Genomic DNA, 23,485 nt, shown 5'->3' with positions numbered 1-23,485 from the left:
AGTCATATAAGCTTTATAAGCTCTATAAGGGACAAACCCCTCTTCCCGAATGGAAACGTCATCCTTCATGTTCACCTGACAGCCGTAAATGGCATCGTCCTTGAGTCATCTGCCCAAGTTGCTCAACACGCCCACTCCACAGACACACTTCCACTCCACAGTCTATATAACATGTGACTCCAGAGCAGAGCCACAGGTCAGACATCAGCCAAGAAGGATGAGGGCTTTCAGCGTCTGCGTTCTCCTCAGCCTGGCGGCTGCAGCTGCTTCTGCGCCCGTTTCAGACGTCACTGTGCAGGATGAAGGTTTTGCAGAGGTTGTGTTGGTTTAAGCTTGTTCTGCTCATTCACAAGCTTAAAGAAAGAAATCACTCATTTCTCACCGTTTATCGTCTCATTTTGCAGAAATACCTGAAGAATTTCTTCAATCTAACGGAGCAGACAGGTCCAGTTTCCAGACGAGGATTCAGCCCAATCAACAAGAAGCTGAGCGAGATGCAGCGCTTCTACGGGCTCCAGATCACTGGAAGCCTCGATGCTGAAACCCTGGAGATGATGAAGAAGCCCCGGTGTGGCATCCCGGACAACAAGCTGGCTCGTTTCTCTACTTTTGGGAACAATCTGAAGTGGGACAAAAACAGCCTCACTTACAGGTGACTGATCTAAAGAGGGAATATCTACAAAAATATCTCTATAAATCTGCTGAGCAAATAGTTTGACTGCCTTTTTGTCATGCAGGATAGAGAACTACACCCCTGATATGTCTGCAGCAGAGGTGGATGACTCCATACACAAAGCTCTGCAGGTGTGGGCCAGAGTCACTCCTCTGACGTTCACAAGAATCTACAGCGGCACAGCCGACATCATGATCTCCTTCGGTCGCCTGAGTGAGTACAGTCAGTTCAGGGATAGATGAAGAAATCAAATGAAATTTTCAACATAAATAAAAAAAGGGAGAAAAAAAGTTCCTTAAAAAAGTCAGAAGGATTCATTATGTTAAATGAGTAATAAATGTGGCGGTATGAGGATTTTTACTCAGGTGTTAAATGAAAACATACCCAGATCTTTGTAATCCAGGTTTAGCTGCACCGAAACTCTGCAGCTTTTCCTTGACAGCTTGTTTTCATCTCTACTTTACGTACTGTAGAGCATTTTTGAGTGTCTTTAACCTCTTAATGACTGGCATATACAAGTGTAGTAATGTTACATAATATACGGTACTCCACACTGCAAAGACACAGTCATTCCACCGATGGCAGGTCAGCACTTGCAGTGAGTGTTTACCTCGCTGCAAGGTGGCGGCTGTCATATCAACAACAGATCTGATGCCTGTGACAGAGAAACAGTCATGAAATGCAACCTGAATTTCTGATTTGTGTGGTAATAATAACTGACTTATTTGTTTCACTTTTTAGTGAACTAACCTACCAATTCTTACCTTTTCATATAATATTGTCTAATATAAAAGGAATTTAGATTTTTGTTTTGATTTAACAAAAGATTGTAAAAAAGAGCAGAAAAACAAAGAAACCAGAAAGACATTGGCCATAAATTACATTAACGTTTCCTCCTAACAGACAGATGTATTTGTTATTAACCTGACAGGATAGTAATTATAGTATATTCCTCTTTATGCACCAAATTACAGACCGAAACCTTTTTCTGTGTTTGACGCGTCTGAAATAAAGACATAAACACGCTGCATTTGTACTCTCAGAAAGGAAAACTGAGATACCAGGTGATATAAAAACAGCAGAAGGGAACAAGTCACTTCAGACTGTTTGCTCGAGCAAAACCAATCAAACATAACTGGAACATTTTTACCTTTTAAACAAAAGCTTTTTTCCAAGCTAAACATGTTTTCACATTAAAGTTTTTACAGTTTTTTTTTAAGTTTGGGTCTTTTTATTCATAATGTAAAGACTGAAGACCAGTTTACGCCTCTGCTAAAAAAATAAATCAAGATAGAAGAGAAAAAATTGCAAAAATTCAAGCTAAAATGAATCAATTCCAATTAGTTGATTGATTGTTAAATGTCTAATTTAAGAGCATTTAAGGTTTTACATAGGAATTATCAATATTGTTTGTTTTTTTTTTGGTTTTTTTTTTTTTTTTTACTGATATCCAATTTACTTATTTTGTCCAACTATAATTTCTGATACTGATATCAGCTGACACCAATGCATACATACATATGCATATCCATATACATATGCATATATACATATAAATATATGTATATATGCATATACGAAAACATATAAATATACATATACATGTACATGTACATCTTCAAATAAGGAAACTAAATGGTAAATAATGGTTGACACCAGTTTAGACATCTTGACTCCTCCTTGCATAAAATCTGCTTTACAGTCATTTCCAAGCAGTAAATTTAATGTCTGGAGACACATTGACATAATTCCAAGTCAAAGGCAAGTATGTTATGCTGCAAGGACAACATGGCTTGATGATGTCATCAAGTCTCTACCTAAACCGTTAAAGGTTAGCTCAGAAACATCTTAAAAACTAGATGTGACATCTTTCATATTTAGACATTTTGAGAAAGAGAAGTAGCTGAAGAGTTTGTCTCATTAATATCCAACATGACAATAATGACAAATAATATAGGTAGGCCGGTAATAACGGACATCTCTGATCTCCAGTTGCTAAATCTAACGTTAAGTTGTTCTTGCTAACAGCACATGGTGATTATTACCCCTTTGATGGTCCTGAGGGGACTCTTGCTCACGCCTTTGCGCCGTCGTCTGGCATTGGAGGAGATGCTCATTTTGATGATGATGAATTCTTCACCTTCCGGTCAAACAGAGGTGAGTTTATCATCCGCACTTTGCATTATTAGTGTCATTTTACAGAATGCAGATGCATGTTGAGCTGCCTTTCTGTGCTTTCTCCGTCAGGCTACGTCCTCTTCATGGTTGCTGCCCATGAGTTCGGCCACTCTCTGGGTCTGTCTCACTCTGATGATCCAGGTGCTCTCATGTACCCTTTGTACTCGTACAGAAACCCCGATACCTTCGTTCTTCCCCAAGATGACGTCAAAGGCATCCAATCCCTCTATGGTAAGTCCCAACCACCTACATCGTTGCAGTCTTGAAACAAACAGGAGTTAACAGACTCTCTTGCACAATCACTGCTGTTATTTAGTTGCTTTCTGCCACATAATCCAAGCATTTCTTAATATTAATCTTGTTTACTTCCAGGCTCAAGCACAAATGTAGAAGACCCCCAGCCACCCACTACTCCTGATACTTGTGATTCCACCATGGTGCTGGATGCTGTCACCACCTTGCGAGGAGAGATGCTCTTCTTCAAGGACAGGTATCAGAGATGCTGTACAGCTAAGCACTAAATCAACAGGTGATTGTTTCTTCGCTCGTGACCTAAATAGTTGTTTTTTTCTGTTGCCAGCTTCCTCTGGCGTAGCAACCCTCAGACCACGACACCTCAGCAGAGTCGCATCACAAGCTTCTGGCCAAGCGCTCCCGTGGCTATTGATGCTGCTTATGAGAGCCAACAGTCAGACAGAGTCTTTTTATTCAAAGGTGACTGTTCTCCATTTTGCCTCCATGTCCGAATTGCTCCCACAGTGGAGTACTTCAAGTCTCGTCTAAAGGCCCACTTTCACTCTTTGGCTTTTAACACCGCATGAGTTGATGTGGTCCTGTGTCTGTTACTTGTTTTATTTGTTCATTTTAGTTATTTTATTGGGTATTTATTTATTTTAAATTGTTTTACCTGTTATTTTTGAATGACATTTTTAATGAATGAATTAATTCATTCATTATCCAAATCGCTTGATCCAATGAAGGGTCGCAGGGAAGCTGGAGCCTATCCCAGCGGTCTGTTGGGCGAAAGGCAGGGTACACCCTGGACAGCTCGCCAGTCCATCACAGGGCGACATTATCAATTGTTTTATTTTATTTCATTTTATTTTATTTTATTTTTTTACTTTGTGATGTTTGACTCTGTGAAGCACTTTGGAGACATTCTGTTTTTTAAAATTTACTTTATAAATAAAGTGGATTGGATTTGGTTTGTTTTCAAAGTAGTGATCCTTCAGAGTTAACTAAAGCTCAGTCTCTTACCTGCAGGTCGCAAAGTATGGGCCTTCACTGGCTACGAGCCTGTGCGTGGTTTTCCAAAAAGGCTTTCTGCTTTTGGTTTGCCAAGATTTGTGAAGAAAGTCGACGCCGCCCTGCATGACGTGGAATCGGGGAAAACTTTCTTCTTTGTTGGCAACTATTATTTCAGGTATGTTGAAATTCGGTCAGTTCCCACCTTCCAAATACTCTTTATTCTTTCTTGTGACTGAATTAATCAAATGTTTGGGTTCCTCAGTTTTGACGAAGCCAGAAAGACCGTGGACCCTGGTTTCCCCAAAAGGGTGAATCAGACCTTTCCAGACCTGACCAGCAAGGTGACGGCAGCCTTCCAGTATAGAGGTGAGGAGCTGTGACTGCTTGTATGAGTGAAGTGGAGGGATGTTTTCGTGCAAGTAGATGAAAGTTTACACTTTAGTTGAATGTTAGTCATTTTGACGCTTCATTACTCATAGTCAAATAATAACTTTTGGTCATGTTTGTTCTTGAAGCATTAAGCTACAGCTAGCTAGCTTAATTAGCTTTGATTGTCTGAAAATAAAACGGAAAAAAGTCCAGGAAATCACTGCAACTGGACAAGACGTAGCCAAAAATGTAAACATATGAGATTCAACATATAAAGTTTCAGACTGAGAGAAGGAAAGTGTTGGGTTTTCTCAGACAGAGCTTTGCCTGTTCTTTTTGCTAAGCTAGGCTAACCATTGTCTGACGGTGCAGGTATATGCAAATATCATGGAAAAATCATTGGTATGTTATCCTGCTTTGTTTGGCAAAGCCAAACTCCTGCACACAAATAACTAAAAAGATTTCCTACAAACCTGCAAAAACAGGGGATGGAAATTGTTCCGTACAGCGATGAGATCTCAGTACTTTACCAAGACCAGGAAAGGTTGTGGATCCAGGTCTTTGACTGGCCTGAATCCACAATCCGGAAACTCCTCAAGGCATCGCGGCCTATTTTGTAAAAACACTGTAGCTCAGTGAAATACATTATCAGAAGAAACTAGTGTAATTTCTTTCTTGGAAATTTTTTTAATAATTTATTTTTAAGAATATTGTTGGGATTTGGTCATGTCTCTGCAAGACAACAGTGTCATCGGTTCTAGGTTTTGTTTTGAACAAATGTAGCTTTTACTTCTACACTTGTTTATGGGTGTTTATGCAATTATTTAGATGAACTCAAACTTTTCTGCAGCATTAACATGTTGTATCTTTGTCCTGCAGGTTTCACTTACATCTACAGCGGACCCTACATGTTCGAGTACGACCTGAGGTCCGGGAGGTTGTACCGTGTGCTGAGGAATGGCTACTTCTTGCGCTGCACTAACTTTTAGGCCAATTTATTTCAAGCATTAACCCCTTGTCATGCATGAATGTACCAGCACAAAAATAACCTTATAAACTTTTAAATATATCTATTCTTAATGTGGTTATTTTAATCATACTGTTTTGTTTTGTTTTTTTTTTTTCTATTTACACATTTGTAAATTGACTGAAGATTGTAAATAAAGTCTGACATTTTCATTCTCGTCTACTTTTCAGTTCATTAAGACCATTTTATCAGGTTATAAATTTCCTAAATTTAAGAGTCTCCAAATATCCTCAATAATGCAAAAATGCCCATGTTTATTTCCAACGTGAAAAAACGTGTTGAATAGCTGGTTCCCATGACAATTTTAATTTACTGTCTGTATTGTTGTAGGTAATCAGTCCCATGTATCTATATGAATTAATTAAAACTTTCAGAACACAATTTTATATCATACTAATTGTGTAATAATTAATATGATCAAATATACAAGTATAAAAATATATAAATATTAACATAACTTATATACACATTTTATGAGATGCAATAGATATCAGAACAAATTGTCATAAACTATTTGGTTAAATGATGTATTTGTTGTGATTTCTTCCAAGAGGTTCAAAATGAAACTTTGGCAGCTAGATTTTAAAATAACACCACAAGAATGAAGCTGATGGGGAAGCAGCTCCTCTGACTCAGAGTCAGTACTGACAGTTCCCTCTAGTGTCAGTTTGTTTTATTACACATTTATCTAAGATGTATTTGTTGGCATTTTTTATTTATTCAATGACAGCAGTTGCATTAAATTTAACAATTTTAAAGATAAAATGTTAAAATGATTATTCTCACCATTATAGATAATAATGGATTCAATGAAAGTGGAGGAGGGATACCTTTTGCCATTTATATTTCATTAACCATAAAAAAAAACAAAAAAAACTGGCAAAATGTTGATTCGGAAAAAAGGAGAAAGGAGACATTTTTTTCATTGATTGAATTTTCTGTCCAAACTGCTGTTTAAAAAAAAACAAAACAAAAAAACAACATATAAATCCACATAAATAGACAATAATTCTGTTTTATCCCAGTTTTACAATTTCATCTGGATGTCAGAGGTCCAACCACATTGTTTTCACAGTGTATCACCAAAATTCAGGCTTGGTCCTTCATTTTAGCTTCTCCAAAAGTCAGTAAGCTCTACTGAGAACTGTTTCTGTGTACGAGCCATTAAATGTTCACGAACAGTTTCATTGGCGCTTGCTCTGTGATTTTAGACGGATACTTCAGCTCGCTGGGGGGGCGGTTCCATGACAGCATTTATCATAGACCAGGGTTCTCTAACTACAGGTTATAGGAACACACCTGACCCAGATTAATGTCTCATAGACAGGTGCAGAAGATGACAACAAGTTGTTGGAAAAACTTTTCATTTGAGTCAAGTGTGTTGTACCAAGAAAACAGTAGAGCCTGCAGGATGTTATAGCTAATGGGGACCGGAGTTGAAGACCCCTGCTAAAGACATGTATGTTTATGCTGTATTGACCACTTCAAGCCACTGCTGCAACACAGCCCATCAGCAACCTTGGTCCTGGCAAGAAAGTCAGTTAAATGAGCACAAGTGAATAGTTATTTCACTTAAACTGGATTAAATACTGATCATTTGAAAAAATGTCATCTGATTGGGTTTCTAACATCGAACATAATCTACCATATTTGAACAAGAAAAACAATCAAGTTTATCAGTTTGAACAAGAAATATTTTTTCTTTGCAGTATATTCAATTTAAATCATCCATCCATCCATCTATTATTCCATCCATTCTCTGTCGCTTATTTGAGGTCGGGTTGCAGGGTCAGCGGGAAGCCCAGGCTTCCCTCTCCCCAGCCACATTTGCCAAATCTGCGGGGGGGATCTCAAGGCGTTCCCAGGCCAGTCGAGAGACATAGTCCCTTTAGTGTGTCCTGGGTCTTCCCTGGGGTCTCTTCCCGCAGGGACGTGCCCAGAACACCTCACCAGGGAGGCGTCCAGGAGGCATCCTGACCAGATGCCCGAGCTACCTCAACTGGTTCCTCTCAAGGAGAAGCGGCTCTACACTGAGCCCCTCCTGGATGACCGAGCTCCTTACCCTATCTCTAAGGAGGAGCTCGGCCACCCTGCGGAGGAAACTCATTTCAGCAGCCTAGATGCGAGATCTCATTCTTTCAGTCATGACCCACAGGTCAGGTGAGGGTAGGAGCATAGATCGACTGGTAATTCGAGAGCTTTGCCTTCTGGCTCAGCTCCTTCTTCACCATGACAGATCTGCGCAGGGTCCGCATTACTGCAGACACCGCACCGATCCACCTGTCAATCTCACGCTCCATCCTTCCCTCACTCGTGAACAAGACCCCGAGATATTTAAACTCCTCCTCTTGAGGCAGGACCTCACTCCCAACCTGGAAGAGGGCAATCCACCCTATTGCGGCGGAGGACCATGGTCTCAGATTTGGAGGTGCTGATTCTCATCCCAGCCGCTTCACACTCGGCCATGAATCGCTCAAGTGAGAGCTGGAGATCATGACCAGATGAAGCCAACAGGACCACGTCATCTGCAAAAAGCAGGGACCCAATCCTGAGGCCACCAAGTCAGATCCCCTCAACACCTTGGCTGCACCTAGAAATTCTGTCCATATAAGTTATGAACAGAATCGGCGATAAAGGGCAGCCTTGGCAGAGTCCAACCCTCACCAGATATAAATCCGACTTAGTGCTGGCAATGCGAACCAAGCTCTCATACCTGTCGTACAGGGACCGGACAGCTCATGCAAGGGAGTCGGGTACCCCATACTCCCGAAGTACCCCCCACAGGAGCTCCCAGGGTACATGGTCAAATACCTTCTCCAGGTTCACAAAGCACATGTTGACTGGTTGGGCAAACTCCCATGCCCCCTCCTGGACCCCGAAAAGGGTATAGAGCTGGTCCACTGTTCCGCGACCAGGACGAAAACCGCGCAGCTCCTCCTCAATCCGAGATTCAATTACTCGATGAAGACTCCTCTCCAGGACCCCTGAATAGATCTTTCCAAGGAGGCTGAGGAGTGTGATCCTCCTGTAATTGGAACACACCCTCTGGTCCCCCTTCTTGGAAAGGGGGACCACCACCCAAGTCTTCCAGTCCAGAGGCACTGTCCCCACATGTCCACATGGTGCTGCAGAGACGTGTCAGCCAGGACAGGCCCACAGCATCCGGAGCCTTAAGGAACTCCGGGTGGATCTCATCCACCCCCGGGGCCTTACCACCAAGGAGCTTTTTAACCACCTCAATGACCTCAGCCCCAGAAATAGTAGAGTCCACCTCTGAGTCCCCCAGCTCTCCTTCCTCATTGGAAGTCGTTCTCCATGGCCTTGCCAAAATCCTCCCACACCCGAGTTTTTGCCTTGGTGACAGCCGAAGCTGCATCCAGAGTCCCACAGGCCAAGAATGCCCGATAGAACTCCTTCAGCTTGACGGCATCCCTCACTGCTGGTGTCCACCAACGAGTTCTTGGATTACCACCACAACAGGCACCAACGACCATGTGGCCACAGGTCTGGCTGGCCGCCTCAACAACAGAGGCACAGAACACAGTCCATTAATACTCAATGTCCCCCGCTTCACTGGGCCATGGTTGAAGCTCTGCTGAAGGTGGGAGTTGAAACTTGCTCTGACAGGGGACTCTGCCAGACGTTCCCAGCAGACCCTCACGACACATTTGGGCCTGCCAGGCCTGACCAGCTTGCTACCCCACCATCTGAGCCAAATTACCACTAGGTGGTGATCAGTTCACAGCTCCACCCCCCTCTTCACCCGAGTGTCTAAGGCATGTGGCCGCAGCTCCGATTATACGATTACAAAGTTGATCATCGAGCTGCGGCCCAGAGTCCTGATGCCAGGTGTACATATGGACACTCTTATGCTTGAACATGGTGTTCCCAATCAATCCCCTCCAGGTTTCACTGTCATTGCCCACGTGAGTGTTGAAGTCCCCCAGCAGAACAAGGGAGTCCCCAGAAGGAGCACCCTCCAACACTCCCTCCAAGGACTCCAGGAAGGGTGGGTAGTCTGAACTGCTGTTCGGCCAGAGAGGTGATGTTCCACATCCCTAGAGCCAATTTCTGCAGCCAAGGATTGGACTACCAGGATCCCTGCCTCTTTCTACAGCACAGCTGACATTGCACCCAAACCCTACGGCTCCTCCCACAGATGATGAGCCCACAGGAGGTGGGGCCCATGTAACCCTTTCAAGTTGAGCCCGACTGGGCCCCACGGGTAAAGGCCTGGCCACCAGATGCTTGCTCTTGTGCCCCACCCCTGGGCCTGGCTCCAGAGGGCCACCCCTTTCCGGGAAAGGGAACATTTATGCCCATGGTTGCAGCCACCATCGAGGTCTTTGAGCTGCACTTAGTCCGGTCCCTCCCCTGGTCACCTGTTTGCCATGGGTGACTCTACCAGGGGCATAAAGCCCCCGACAACATAGCTGCTAGGAGCTTTAGGACACACAAACCCCTCCACCACAATAAGGTGGCGGATCAGGGAGGGGTCAAATTTAAATCAGTTAAATTGAAATTGTAAAGTATTGTATTGTGTCGATTTAATGTTCAAACCGATAAACTTTTTTTTTTGCTGATGAGACAGTGACAACAAAAGACTGAAAGATGAGGCATGCTAAAAAAAAAAGAAAGAAAGAAAAACACCAGTTTGGACCATCCCACAGCTAGACAAGACATGTAAACATGCTCCAGTTCCTAATTTTTTTTCAAACTTGCTGCAAGTGAATATTTAAAAAAAGAAAAACAATCAAGTTTATCCATTTGAACGTGAAGAATTTTGTGTTTGCAGTGTGTTCAGTTTAAATCTGGTAAAATGGCTAGAAAACTTTTCGAAAGGGAATTTTTCATGATATGGGACCTTTAAACTACCAGCTTCACTTTCCAGGATGTTTAGTTTTTCTTTTTGTTTACTTAATTTTTTTCTTTACAAATAGGCTAAATATTTGTATGTAGATTGTAGATAAACAACAGTCAACATAAACACAGGAAACACAGTTTGCTCCTAAACCAACTCCTCCATAATTGTGCCTATGGCTCAGTTCTGATCCACATCATGTCTCTCCAGGGCCATGCTGCTGCTGCCCTAAGTTCACCTCTTATTATTCTCCCCCCAACCCGACTCCCTCACCCCCTCCCCACTCTGCAGTTGTTATCTCTCCCTCCTGTTGTTCCAAATGGGCCTGTTCAAACACTTGCAGGAATGTTTTATTGCCTAGTCATGCATCTTTTCTTGCTCCTCCATCATCAAACTGTGACTTTAAATGTTTCATGGAGTGTGTGTTTTTTTGTTACTGAGATGTAGCAGGGAAAAAAAAAAACCCAAAGAAAAAAACACATCTAAAATGTTCTCTGTCCCATTTGTCTTCAAACCTAAAAACCTCTTTAACCTTCAGAGAACAGCAACATCATTACTGATTTAGTCACTTGCAATTAATTCAACGGGAATCCAGTAGCTTGGATTCTCACAATTTACAGAAGGAAATCTAATTTCTTTTTCATTAAATAAAGAATTCAGCCATGTGTTTTATCATTGGAAGAGACAGATATAGTTATTTTACAGGTATTTTCTTCAGGTTTCCAGTGCATTTTCTTAGTCTTTGATGAATTACTATCAAAAACAGCTGAGTTCCTCTTGATAAGCAGCACTGTGATGCTCCACAATGAGAAGAATGTAAACAGATTGTGTTCATTCCACAGAATTTTACATAATATTTTAAATTAAATTTTTCCTTTTAAATGTTTTTTTTTTTTATTCTGCATCACACTATGTGCATACATCAAGCTGGTGATGCTTTAACCTCAGTAACATGTTCGTTTAATGCATTCCTTGTAGGGATTTTACTTTGAAAAGTGTAGAAATGTTTTATTATGTTTAATTTTCTCCTTTCTCCTCTGCATGCCTTGATCCAAGGCACCATCCCCAATGTCCTGCAGTGATCTCCCTCCTGTTTTCCAAAATGGGCTTGTTCAAACATTTGCAGGAATGTTTTATTGCTCAATCATGCAACTTTCCCTCTGCATCAGTTCTGGAGCAGCTGATACTCAAAGCACATGGAGTTATTTCTCTTTTCCTGAAAGAAAGTAAGACAAAAGAGCAAAAAAATGGGATCTGCACTGGCTGCTAAAACTGTAATGATGGTGGTTGTTATTACTTTCTGTGGAGCTGTGCCCACCACTGCACCCAACCAAGAGGAGCTTTCAAAAGCCCAGGTAAACATGATGGCCAGCATTTTGGACTCACTTCATTTGATTTATTATAATCATCTGAATATCACAATATATCTTCTTTTGTAACACAGAGAGAATATAATGTTTTATTTGCAGTCATACAAAGACATCAACGAGCCTTTGTTGTTAGTTTTGCAAATAAATCTATGAATCTTTTTTATCGTACGACACGAAGCTTGTCGAAAGTGTGCAGGTTGACCTGCCTTTATGGAACATTACAGCAAGGAAACTGGTTTTACTTTACAAAGCAGAAGCTTTTAAATGATTACTGTGGATTTGCAAATGGATCATTGACAGAGATGTTGCCCTGTAAACAGGTGATACAGAACACAGATCTGCAATGCATTAACACAGAAAAGGCATCAAGGTCTTTTTTGTCTTAAATGCTCACAGTGTGCTCTGTGATTTACTGATTGTGTTCCCTCTGCTGCATTAAAAGACTTAGTTTGTGTAGAAAGGGGGTCCTTAAGGAAAATAGGGTGGGGACCACTGCTGTTCACAGGGAATTTACTGAAGGTGATAAATTACTGAGGATAAAGACTGATGGAAAAAAAAACACACTCTTAATGAAATCCTGTGTGGAACAGACATTATTAGAAAGAAAAAGACTAAGTAAACTCATCAGTTAAATCCTTTTTTTTTCTTTGTCCAGACCTACTTGTCGCAGTTTTTCTCTGAGGTGGGCGTCAGCGCTCCTAACGCTGTCTGGCGTAGCTCTCTGGACTCGTTTGAAGACACTCTGAAAAAAATGCAGGAGTTTTTTGGGCTTGAGGTGACAGGCAAATTGGACTCCAACACACTGGAGGTCATGGGTCGCCCTCGGTGTGGTTTCACAGATATCGCCAGATATGGCTACTTCGATGGCCGACCTAAGTGGGACAAAGCTGTGGTCACATACAGGTACCTGACAGAAAATCTTTAACATTTTTTCATAGAACAGCTCTTTGCATGCAGCAAATCTAAACATGACACACAATAAATCTGTGGAAATATCAATGAAGTGTTTTTACTCTCGCTCTGCTGCAGGATAACAGACTACACACAAGATCTGAGTCAAAGTCTTGTTGATGAAACCATAGCAAAAGCTTTCAAACTCTACAGCGATGTCATCCCTCTGGATTTCAGAAAGTCTGACAGCGACACAGCTGACATCAAAATAATGTTTAAAGCTGGAGGTGATGCTGCTCTGTAGTTAGTCATCTGAGTACATGTTTGAATTAGTGATAAATTAAGTTCTCTTTTCAAAATCAGACCATGGAGACTTTTCTCCATTCGATGGGGTGAATGGCGTCTTGGCGCATGCATTTTCCCCTGGAGAAGGCCATGGCGGGGACACCCACTTTGATGAAGATGAAAACTGGACCCTTACCTCAGCAGGTGTGAACTGAAAGATGTCTGAACTGAGAGCAAGTGTTTAATCATGTTATGATGAAATCTGATGAGTTTTTGTATGATGGAAACATAATGGAAACTGGCAACAGTGTTGGTTTGCAAACTGAATGTATAATAGCAACAGTGATATAGAAGAAAATCTTGTCAACTTAATGGATGTGGTAATAATTTCACTGGCCACCTGTAAAAGGTGGCCAGTGAAATTCCATGCAGTACCACTAATGACCACCGGGGTCTGGTTCCAAAACACTCTTTAATTCCACAAGAATTCCATTTTATTTATCAAATTATTCTCCCTATATGTAATATGACCAGTCATCCAACTGAAACAGCAAACAGAAAATTTGTTTGTACTCTTAAACACCATATAATGGTGAAGAATCGCCTATCCAAGCAGGATGTGGGAGTTATTAAATGAGTAATTTTATATCTTACTCCAGTGTTTTCTTTAATTAGCCACAAAATCCACATAATTAGAGATCAAGATTTGTATTGCAGGTCTACATCCAGTGCTTTTAGTGTGATCATCCCCATTTTCAAGACCAGTAATTTCTGATTTATATTTAGTTAACAATACAAAAAGACTTTGGTGCACTAAAACATTTTGTTACATCCTGGTTTGGTATCAGATATAACATTACTTTTTTCAAGATAGAAATTACAAAAGAATGTTTAGGGTTAGAAAATGCAAATAACTAAAATACATTCTTTTGACGAGGCAATTTCACTCTTGTGCGTGGTTGCTATGTCAACACGATCTGTCACTTCCTGTTGGTCAGGGTTTGAAACCAAAGCGGCTTCGATAGAGTCAGAAAACTATCATAATCAGGGTTAAAATACACCTAAATGCTATTTTTACAGTTCACATGCAGTTGCTGTCATGATCACAAGAACTCCTGTTGTCTTCATTCTGTTACGTCATTTTGGCCTGCATGAGAAATATTCCAGATGTGTGTATCTGGAAGCAAAACAGCCAGGGACACGATGGCCCCAAAGCTAAATTCACTCATGATAATCAAAGTACTGGTTGTAACCATGGAAATATTTACATAACCAGTCAGTTTCAGAGTATCACTTTGCTGCTCAAACTTTGTCTCCATATGAGATCATTTCTGACTTAAATCAAACAGAGAATTAAACAGAAAAAAACACCATCAAAGCCTCCACATTAACTTTATCCGTATGTCCATGCAGGATCCAACCTATTCCTAGTAGCAGCCCATGAGCTTGGACATGCACTGGGATTGGCTCACTCCCAGGTCCAGACAGCCCTAATGCATCCCACCTACACGTATGTGAACACAGAGGGGTATAAGCTACCAGACGATGACAGAGAGGGAATCCAAGCCCTGTATGGTGAGACCTCAACTACTAAACCAACTAAACTGCAACATTACATGAGAGGAAAAGACCGAAAATGGTCAAAGTGGTGATAAATTCCCTCTTGAAATTTCTCTATTTGTCTCTCAAAGGAGTCAGATCAACATCAGATCAACCTAACCCGAATCCACAGCCCACCAAACTCCCCCGACCAAACCCTGAACCCACCTCCGAACCTGTTCCAGAGAGGTGCAGCAGGAACTTAGTGTTTGATGCAATGACCTCAATAAGAAGAAGACTTTACTTCTTTAAAGATGGGTAAATCTTATTTAATGGTTTCATTTTAGTAAAAAATATATTACCTCATATGATTGAGTTGTGAATATTTTCTGCTGCATGACAACTTGGACTTTTGGTCTTTCGTCATCAGATACTTCTGGAGGAGAAGCAGCTCCTGGGATGGCATCAGTATGCAGAAAATTCAGTCTGTTTGGCCTGGAATCAGAAAAGTCGATGCGGCTTATGAGTATAAGAAACACAACACTGTCACTTTCTTTGAAGGTAAAAAATGAGCAGTTGTCTTGTTGGGGGGAGGACTAAAAACAGTACATTCAGGAAACATAAATCCATATTTTTGTTTTTGTAACAGGGAATCATTATTGGAAGCTCAGAGGAAACACTATCCTGCCTGGATATCCCAAACCTCTCAGTGACTTTGGCTTCCCTGCATCGGTCACCAAGGTAGATGCTGCCGTTCATGAGTCGTTTACAGGCAGAACTCTGCTCTTTGTGAACAACAAATACTGGAGGTGTGTATTCCTGGCAAACTCAATAAATGTGCTCACATGATTTGATATTTTCCATTAAACATTTTTCTTAACGCCGTCTACACAGCTACAGTGAAAGGAGGGGCAGAATGGATGTTGGATACCCAAAATTCATCTACAGAGAGTTCCCTGGGATTGGTAATCAGGTGGATGCAGCTTTTGAGAACAGAGGTCAGCTCTCAGTTCAAGAATAATCTCTCTGCTGTTTATATATGTTGTTGTTTGAGAGGAAATCAATGGTATTTATGTCCATTTTAGGTTATCTGTACTTTTCATCGCGATCCAAGCAGACGGAATATGACTACTACAGAAGGAGAGCATTTCGCTCTTTTTTCAACTATGCATGGCTGGATTGTTAAAGAAACAACGATGGGATTGTGTGCACATACATATACACCACTGTGTGCACGCTGACAACGTAATGTATCATGCTCTCAATATTATCTTAATGGAAGTCAAAAGATGTCCAGAAAAGTGTATTAGAACAAACAACATATGCTTGTTAAAAGCAGTTTCTCTTCTCTCTTTTGTGGAAATAAACCATTTCTTTTATATTTTGACATAGTTTCATGATGATTAATTAGACTGTCTATGACGTACTTTGATTAAAACAGCATTCGTTGCAGAGCCCAAGATTTCAGGTTATTCAATAATTGTTTATAGAGGCGAAAATGTATTTACTGGCTATTCTATTCTTATTTATACCTTTTTTATCTGCAGTTTAAACACTAATTGTAAGGAGGGGTCATTACGGGTCACAGTTTTGTTGCAAGTCGTATATGAGGAAGTGGTCTACATTATGAAAACACTGTGTGTGTGTGTGTGTCTGTGTGTGCGTGTGTGTAAACAACACCGTGTGTCCTGGACGTCTGGATTTGCCTCCATCCCACAGCAAACCCAGCCAGCTCTGTGTTGTAGTGTTGCTTTGACTGTGTGTGAGCTGCGGCTGAGGAGGAAAACCGGAGTGGAGCCACGGAGCGGGATTGGCGGATTGGGAGCCAGCTTAGTTTAAGAGCATCTATGTACAGGAACTTACACTGGTTTTGGCTACCGGGTCTGGAATGAAAACATCCGGGTCTACAGCCCTGGAAAACCCGCCTTCTGTAAAGAAGTGAAAATATGTTGAATGAAGCTGAAAGGAATCCGGTCCAGATGAAGGAAGAAACAGAAAGTAGACACTAGAGTGGCATTTTTCAGAGGAACATGTCTGATAAACCTTTAAAATCCAAACATCCTTTGTAAAAATGGCGTTTGGACCTTGTCTGAGCTGTCTCAGAAAACCTCTCATTTAGTTCTGCTTCACTTTTTCAGAGGTGACCTTTGCAGACCTTCATACTAATATTTGTTAAAACAACAGCAGCATCATTCCAAAACTGAGGAATCTTCTGTTTGTTTTTTTAGGTGAGCCTGAATCTTTTTTCATCCATGCTTCGTGCCATCTTCACTGATCCTACACTGGTAACAGACATACTGATGTTTCCACATCTTAACCATTAGTACAGGACTCAATAAAGGTTTGAGACTGAAACTCAAAATTGATTTTACATCTTCTAGGAAATGATTGAGATGATTGTAAACCCAGAAGATACAGTTAAATATTAATAACTGCAACACACTTTGGCAGTTTATTTATTTTTTAAAGTACTTTTTTTTTTTTTTTAGTTTACTGTTCTTGCAGTCAGACTATTTGTCTGTAAGTGTGTTAGATGATATTTTTAAGCTCTTTTGGTGTAAAATCACACTGTTCTTGATCTGCAGTTCAGTTTTTTTTTTTTTTAGACCTCAGATTATGATTAAGCATTTAGTCATTTAAGACGTTTACATATTCTGAGTTGAGAGGGATTTAGGAAGAAGAAATATATAATACATATATGGGCTATATGATGTGAATGCATTATGTAAAACTATTTAAAACTCTTGAAAGCATACATGTGGGTATCTGAAGCCACTGCCAGCTCAGAAACTCACAAAAACAAAAATTATCTTTTTTAATTTTGGGCCTTTTATCTGAAAACAAAATCATTATCTTAACTCAACTTCAGTCTCAGATCCTCTTTGCTCTTTTTGTGCTTTAATCACCACCAAAGCTCATCATAAATTAACAAGAGCTGACAATGGGTGGGTATTTCTGGCTGGGAAAAGACCAGATCACCCAGTTAGACCTAAAGAGCTGTCAATCAAAAGAGGACAGTCCTCCCAGTCAGTGAGGCGTTATGCTTACTGTAAGCCTGGGCCTGGGCGCGACCCCCGCCAATATGGTGTTAATTCAAAATGAACAAATAAATAAACTAATCACGTTCTGCTGGAATTTAAATGTTTTACATCATAACCAGAAAATATATTTACCGTATTTTTTTTTGTTTGTTTTATTTTTTAAAGCTGAAATAACAAACTATCTGTACATGACTAATGATGTTTATATAAGCAAACATCGGAAATATTTGACTGTGTTTTAAACAACAGTTATTAATGTTAACTAAGAGTGTCAACTAAATACAAAGAAATGGACGTAAAGTAGAGGACTGGGTTTATGGAGCTGACAGGAAATGGAAGAAGTGTTGCGAAGACTTCAGAAAATCTTGTTATGGTAACTTTTTACTGTTTTGTTTTTTTTTTGGTTTTTTTTTAATCTTTTCCATTTGAATTAATTTAATATTTGCTGTATTACATGAAAAAGGCTGAAAGTGGCAACACCCGCCTGCATCATTGAGCAGCACAACGCTGCCACCTGCAGGCCTGGAGAACAATGACGTGTAATCCATGCAGCTACAGAGACGTCTCTTCTTTGTCACGATGAAAACCAGGATTCTGTGTCTCCTGCTGAGATTCACCAATCAGGAGCCCCCCATCCAGACAGCGGAGCCTCCACCTGCTCCACCTCCACCTCCACTCCCCCTTCAGTCAAGCGCGGGACACTTTGGGGAACAGCCATTTTATTAATCAAATTTGAACCTTTGTGTTAGTTTCTCTTTATTCCAGTGCCACCATGGTGAACACTCATGTTAAAAATAAAAAGTGACATTGTTTTGTTAAAATGTATAATCAGAATGAAGACAGTTAATCATAGAAACTAATCGTAGAAACGGACAGTATGACCTCACAGCGTTCTGAATCAAACTCTTCTCCCTTTAAGCTGAAAGAAACAAAGAACAGAAATGGGCCAGGGCAGACAGAACAAATAAACACTTCTTATGTATATCCACATTTCTTTTTTTCTTTTCAAATATTTCCCATAGACAGTGTAGATTTGGTTTGAATGGGGGGGGGGGGGGGGGGGGGGGACTCTGCTGGATTGTCTCACTTTTTAAATGTTTTCTTTCTCTTTTTTTCCCTGTCGATGAGGATCACTGCAATGCAGCAACAGTAAATCTAATGAGGAGAGTGAGAGCCCTGAAGACTACCTAGTGCACTGAGAGTGGGTAGGGGGGGGGGGATCTATGTGGACACACTCGAGTCGGGCTGTCGTGAAGTGCAAACCATTAGTTCTCTAAACCCTCCCTGTTCTAGCTAACATCATTTACCATCCTGGCAAACAAGCAGTGGTAAACTACACCTGAATACACAAGCTGGAGTGTGTCCGGCCCTGTAAGTATACTCACAACATAGCTATTTTTCATCATTACAGTACAGAATAGATCAATAGTTCTCATATACTTTTCATATCTTTTTTTTTTTTTCATATTGCACCATCAAGAATGGGACACAGAGAAAGATCAACAGAGACTCCATTTCCTAATTAAAACGAGATATGTGCAAACATGACTAAGGACTTTATTAACCAAATCAATTCTTCCCTGTAATATCCACAAATAAAAGTGATTTCTCTTTTTATATATATATTTATAGTAATAAGAATAATAAATCTTCACATTGGATCATTTCATAGTGTGACAAAATGCTCGACTGGACTCTCCAGCCGTGATCGTAATCCTCATTGTCTTTTAAATTGGTCAGTCCCCATGCATCCATAGGAGATAGATTTTTTTTTTTTTTTTTTTTTTTTTTTAATTATCATTTTTCTTCAAAAAAAGTAACAATTTGAGAGCAGCTGAAAAGTTTGGACTGTTGTCAATTGCTTTCGTTCCAAGATTCTCCCGAGGTTTCATTCAGTGTTTCTGAAGGATATTCCATAGGAAAAAATGACTCCAAATCGTCATCTTCCTCTGCAGGAAACCAAAACATAAAAAAGATGTCCGGGTTCTTATGAAAACATCGTAGCCTTGGTGATAACAGATCATTTGGTACTCAATAATTAATGATCATTAATAGCTGACAACTAACAATTAATAATCACTTGATTAATTATAAAGAAGTAAGAATAAATAATGCTCCCTTGTTACTCAATTAGTTTGGCAAAGCTCCAGCTGGAGTTGTCTCTGATGAGTGATTTTTTTTTTTTTCTCAAGTGAAACAAATAAAATACAAATAAGAGGTAAAAGAAAACTCTAAAATAAATAAAAGGAGATTAGTAAAAGTGACCCCATCCTTGACGGGAGGGCACATATATACAGAACTGCGTGGTGAAAGTCAGTTTACTGCACTTGAGTGTTAAGTCCAGTGTTAGAGTGAGTTCATGTCCCGCCCTAGGTGCCCCTGCTGTTATACCAGTGTGTAGGACTTTGCGTAGGGGTTGCTGCTCTGTTTGAGATGTCCTCTCGAGTCCAGCAGGGACTCCTGGGAGGTGCTGAGCTTGGCTGCTTGGGCCAACTCTGAGCCCTCTCTGTGGGGGAGCGTGGCTGCAGAGCCAGGCTGCCACTGGGCCACTGGGTCCCTGCTGGCCTGAGGGGCCTCTGTGGGCGTCGGCGGCGCCATGCGAGAGGGCCGCTTTAGTGAGCGACTTTTCTGGGGCTCAAGGCAAGCCTGGCCCATGGCTGCTCTCTCCCCACTAGCTGTCGCCCTGGATGAGCCCGAGCAGGACATGCCTCGGTTTAACAGGAAGTCCATGCGCAGGTATGGAGGAAGGTGAACCAGCTCGCCTCCTGCAGGAAGAAGCACACACAGCAGTTAGTTAGGAAACATGAACAGGTACGTCTGGCCAAAAACGCCTGGACGCTGCTCTGGAAATATGGCTAAAACTAATCTCAGTTTATTTGTTATCTTTAAAATCTGGCTTTTCACCTGGCTGAAGTTTCCTTCTTAGGATGAAAATGTTGATCTCGGATGAAATCAGCTCATATTGTGAAGTAGAGGTGCCTGAGTTTGGTCCTCAGAATGTACCATCCTGCAGCTTTTAGATGCAACCCTTGTCCAACAGACCTGAATCAGGTAATTGTCTTGTTACCAGGTCTCTGCAGATCTGGAGGGAATTCAGCTATTTGATTCAGGCGTGTTAGAGAAGGGTTGGCAGGATAGTAAATCTCGAGGACTGAACTCAGACACCCATGTTGTAAAGAACCATAGAGGTAAAAAGTTACTGTGAGATTTCAGTTTTATGAGGTTTATGAGTTGGAAAATTAATCCCAAAAATGAGAATTTCATGTGGTTTTATTGTGTAAACTGATTTAGTATAAACCAACCTTTCAATTCAGATGCCAGAGTGCAAATGCAGCATGACATGTGCTTCTATATGATGTTTTACATCAACACTACTGTATTCATGATCATGATGCAGCATCAGCTCACCAGCTGCCTGTGTAGGGATATTCGTCTGTTTAAACTGTTTATTTCTTATGATGAGGTTGTAAAAGCCATAAAACCTCCAGATGAGATGAAAATGTTGAATTCAATCATCTTGAAAAAACTTGGAGCAGAAGTGTTTGTGCAACAGGGTGGCCAACAGGTGAGATTATAAACGAAACACGGTGGCGGGAAAAGTTACAGGGACAGAACGTTGCTCCAAATGCAGAAATGTGATGCAAATACAGAGAAGTGCTGCATAAATGTAAACAATTGCAAGATGACAACACTGCATATTCACTTAGACAACGGAAGTGCTCTGGTCCTCTGACACTACAAGGGGCCGAGCTCATATAGGGGGAGCAGTGAGTTTTCAAACAATAGACAACGGAGAGAGGAACAGGGCTACTGGTGGAAAATTTAAGACATAAAGGTAAGTTTTTTTTTTCTTCTTACATTTAGCCTAAATTTAAACAAAAAAGATCAGGTGATTTAAATGATTGATGTAGACTTAGTAGAAGTTTTTAAAATGTAGGAGAACTTACGTTGTTTGCAGTTGTTTTTGTTTTTGCAGCACATTTCTGCATTTGCAGCACTTTTATAAATTTGCATATTTTCTATATTTGCAACACTTTTATAACTTTGCATTAAATTTCTGTATTTGCAGCACTTTCATAAATTTGCATTATATTTTCTATATTTGCAGCACTTCTCTGCACTTACAGATTTTCCTGTTAGCATTTCTTTTCATACACACATTGTGTTTTTGTATATGAAGAGCTCTGTCAGTCACCGTATTAAAATCATACAATACAGGACTGCCTTCAGTCAAAACTGCTGATAAAAATATTGATTGATTTTACAAATTTAGCTTTACTTGTTACATTAGAAAAAATTCTAGTTGTAAAAATCAGTTCATTATTTCTTCAAATTTAGATTCCTTAAATAAAAAAAATCCTGTCATACATCGTATCCATACGGGGGGGGCATATATCCATATTAGCCACCTCAGAGGACATTATTAATCTATACGTGGCCACTCACTAAAGAATAAATAAATATATAATTTAATATATAAACACATTGGAAAAGAAAAATTATGAACAAAATTTTATAGATTAGCTACTAATATTTAATAAAAATGACCAAATATTTTATAAAATATCCATATAAATAAATAGTAGATTTAAAAAGTTGGACAGGAAAGAAATCACTGTACATGTCTGTAAAAGTAAAATACTGGGAAAAAAAAAAAAAAAAGTGGTTTGTTTCTTTGTTTTTTTATTTAGAAATGGGAATATAGAAATTAAAATTGCACCATTATGGTCAAAGAGAGTAAAAAATAAAAACAAACCCAAAAAAAGAACCTTTAGTGTTTACTGTGTAATTTACCTTCTGGGGAAATATTGTTAAAGACAAGACAGTCAGATTTCTATTGACTGAACTGGCTGCTGTGTTTTACAGTGTTCACAGCTGCAGATTGTCTTTAGCTGGTAGTTTCACCCAAACTGCAGCTTAAAAATACCCCCAACAACTAAATAACAAGAAATGTGGGGAAAAACCAATAAAGGGAAGATTGCTGTAGAAAAACACAGCCACACACACTTCTCCTGAGCTCTAAGAGGTACTTTAGAGAACATTTACTGTTTCTATTTTTCTTTAATATCTTGCTGGATTTGCTTTGCAAAGAAATGATCGAGTTGAGTAAGTTTGCTAACAGCTTTTGGATCTAATGTTAGGGACATTACAGGATGAGAATGTTAGATTTATAGTTGAGGTTTAGTGATCATCTGCAGAGCAGAGAAATAAAGGAGCCAGATTGAAGCAAAGTTTCGTGTGACGGAGCTGTGGCCACCGGACAGCCTGGCCTCACCCGGTCTGTGGGCTTTGGGCACGGCCATGTTCATGACCCGGCTGACGTCCTGAGGCTTGGGTGGGGAAGCAGTGAAGCGGCAGATGCCTGATTCAGACGGTGTGCTGGAAGTCAGGCTGTCGGTGTAGTCGTTGGTGCCTGCCGTCATCTGCTCTGAGGAAGTGTCAGAGATGAAGCATTCGGTGATGGTGAATTTGGCGTGGCGGAGCTGTTCCTCCATCTTGGCGTGCTCGTAAGCCCTGGCCAGCTCTTCGTAGGTGGAGGAGGCGCTCTCTGTTGACACCATACTGCTCCGTGCCCGGTCTGGACATGGTGTGGAGTTAGTGGAAGGATTAGTGCCAAGAGTTAGTAGCAGAACAAGTGGGATGTAACTCAGTTAATGCAAAGGTGACGCGTTGTTAGAGACGTGGAGTTACACTCTGCTGCGTGCTCTTACCTGTGTCCTGAGATGGGCTGACGCTGTAGCTGTCACTCTCCTTGTCAACAGAACCTGCGACCCTGGGCGTGGGCAGCCTCCAGTCAGTGCTGAGAGTGTGGGAGGAGACAGGGGGGTGGGGGCGGTTCAGGGTCCACTGGCTGGCGTAGCGGTTGCGAGCCGCCGGGCCGGCTTTGGCTGTTCGGCGGGCAGTGGGGTCTAAAGATAAGCAGGAGAACAAACAGTTTAAATTATTATTATTATCATTATTATTATTTATAGACTGTAGATAAGAAATTATTTACAATATTTG

At 40.7% G+C, this 23,485-nt stretch overlaps 3 protein-coding genes across 3 annotated transcripts in view; 2 read left to right on the top strand and 1 right to left on the bottom strand.

Annotated features, from left to right (window-relative positions):
* Window positions 1-217: 217 nt before the first annotated feature.
* LOC306761188 (collagenase 3-like) lies at window positions 218-5,457 on the top strand (the record flags this gene model as incomplete). Its single annotated transcript, XM_079247289.1, has 10 exons — window positions 218-316; window positions 405-652; window positions 738-886; window positions 2,702-2,830; window positions 2,921-3,082; window positions 3,224-3,341; window positions 3,432-3,565; window positions 4,115-4,274; window positions 4,362-4,465; window positions 5,348-5,457. 10 exons carry the CDS (start codon window positions 218-220, stop codon window positions 5,455-5,457), a joined length of 1,413 nt encoding a protein of 470 aa, XP_079103415.1.
* Window positions 5,458-11,528: 6,071 nt separating this feature from the next.
* LOC306761118 (macrophage metalloelastase-like) lies at window positions 11,529-15,794 on the top strand. The gene is made up of 10 exons (XM_079247213.1): window positions 11,529-11,711; window positions 12,382-12,629; window positions 12,756-12,904; window positions 12,981-13,106; window positions 14,316-14,477; window positions 14,594-14,759; window positions 14,872-15,002; window positions 15,091-15,250; window positions 15,336-15,439; window positions 15,527-15,794. Exons 1-10 carry the CDS (start codon window positions 11,604-11,606, stop codon window positions 15,625-15,627), a joined length of 1,455 nt encoding a protein of 484 aa, XP_079103339.1. The 5' UTR covers window positions 11,529-11,603; the 3' UTR covers window positions 15,628-15,794.
* Window positions 15,795-19,867: 4,073 nt separating this feature from the next.
* The window catches only part of dscama (Down syndrome cell adhesion molecule a), a gene marked incomplete at both ends in the record, with an annotated part of 89,717 nt that continues 86,099 nt past the window's right edge, over window positions 19,868-23,485 (bottom strand). Inside the window, 3 exons of the mRNA XM_079247746.1 lie at window positions 19,868-20,247; window positions 22,758-23,060; window positions 23,194-23,391. Coding sequence (XP_079103872.1) covers window positions 19,868-20,247; window positions 22,758-23,060; window positions 23,194-23,391 — 881 coding nt within the window. The remainder of the gene's footprint in view (window positions 20,248-22,757; window positions 23,061-23,193; window positions 23,392-23,485) is intronic.

The sequence above is a fragment of the Telmatherina bonti genome (assembly GCF_933228915.1).
Source record: "Telmatherina bonti genome assembly, chromosome: 10".
Classification (NCBI taxonomy): Eukaryota; Metazoa; Chordata; class Actinopteri; order Atheriniformes; family Telmatherinidae; genus Telmatherina; species Telmatherina bonti.
This window is presented reverse-complemented; position numbering and strand designations above follow the sequence as displayed.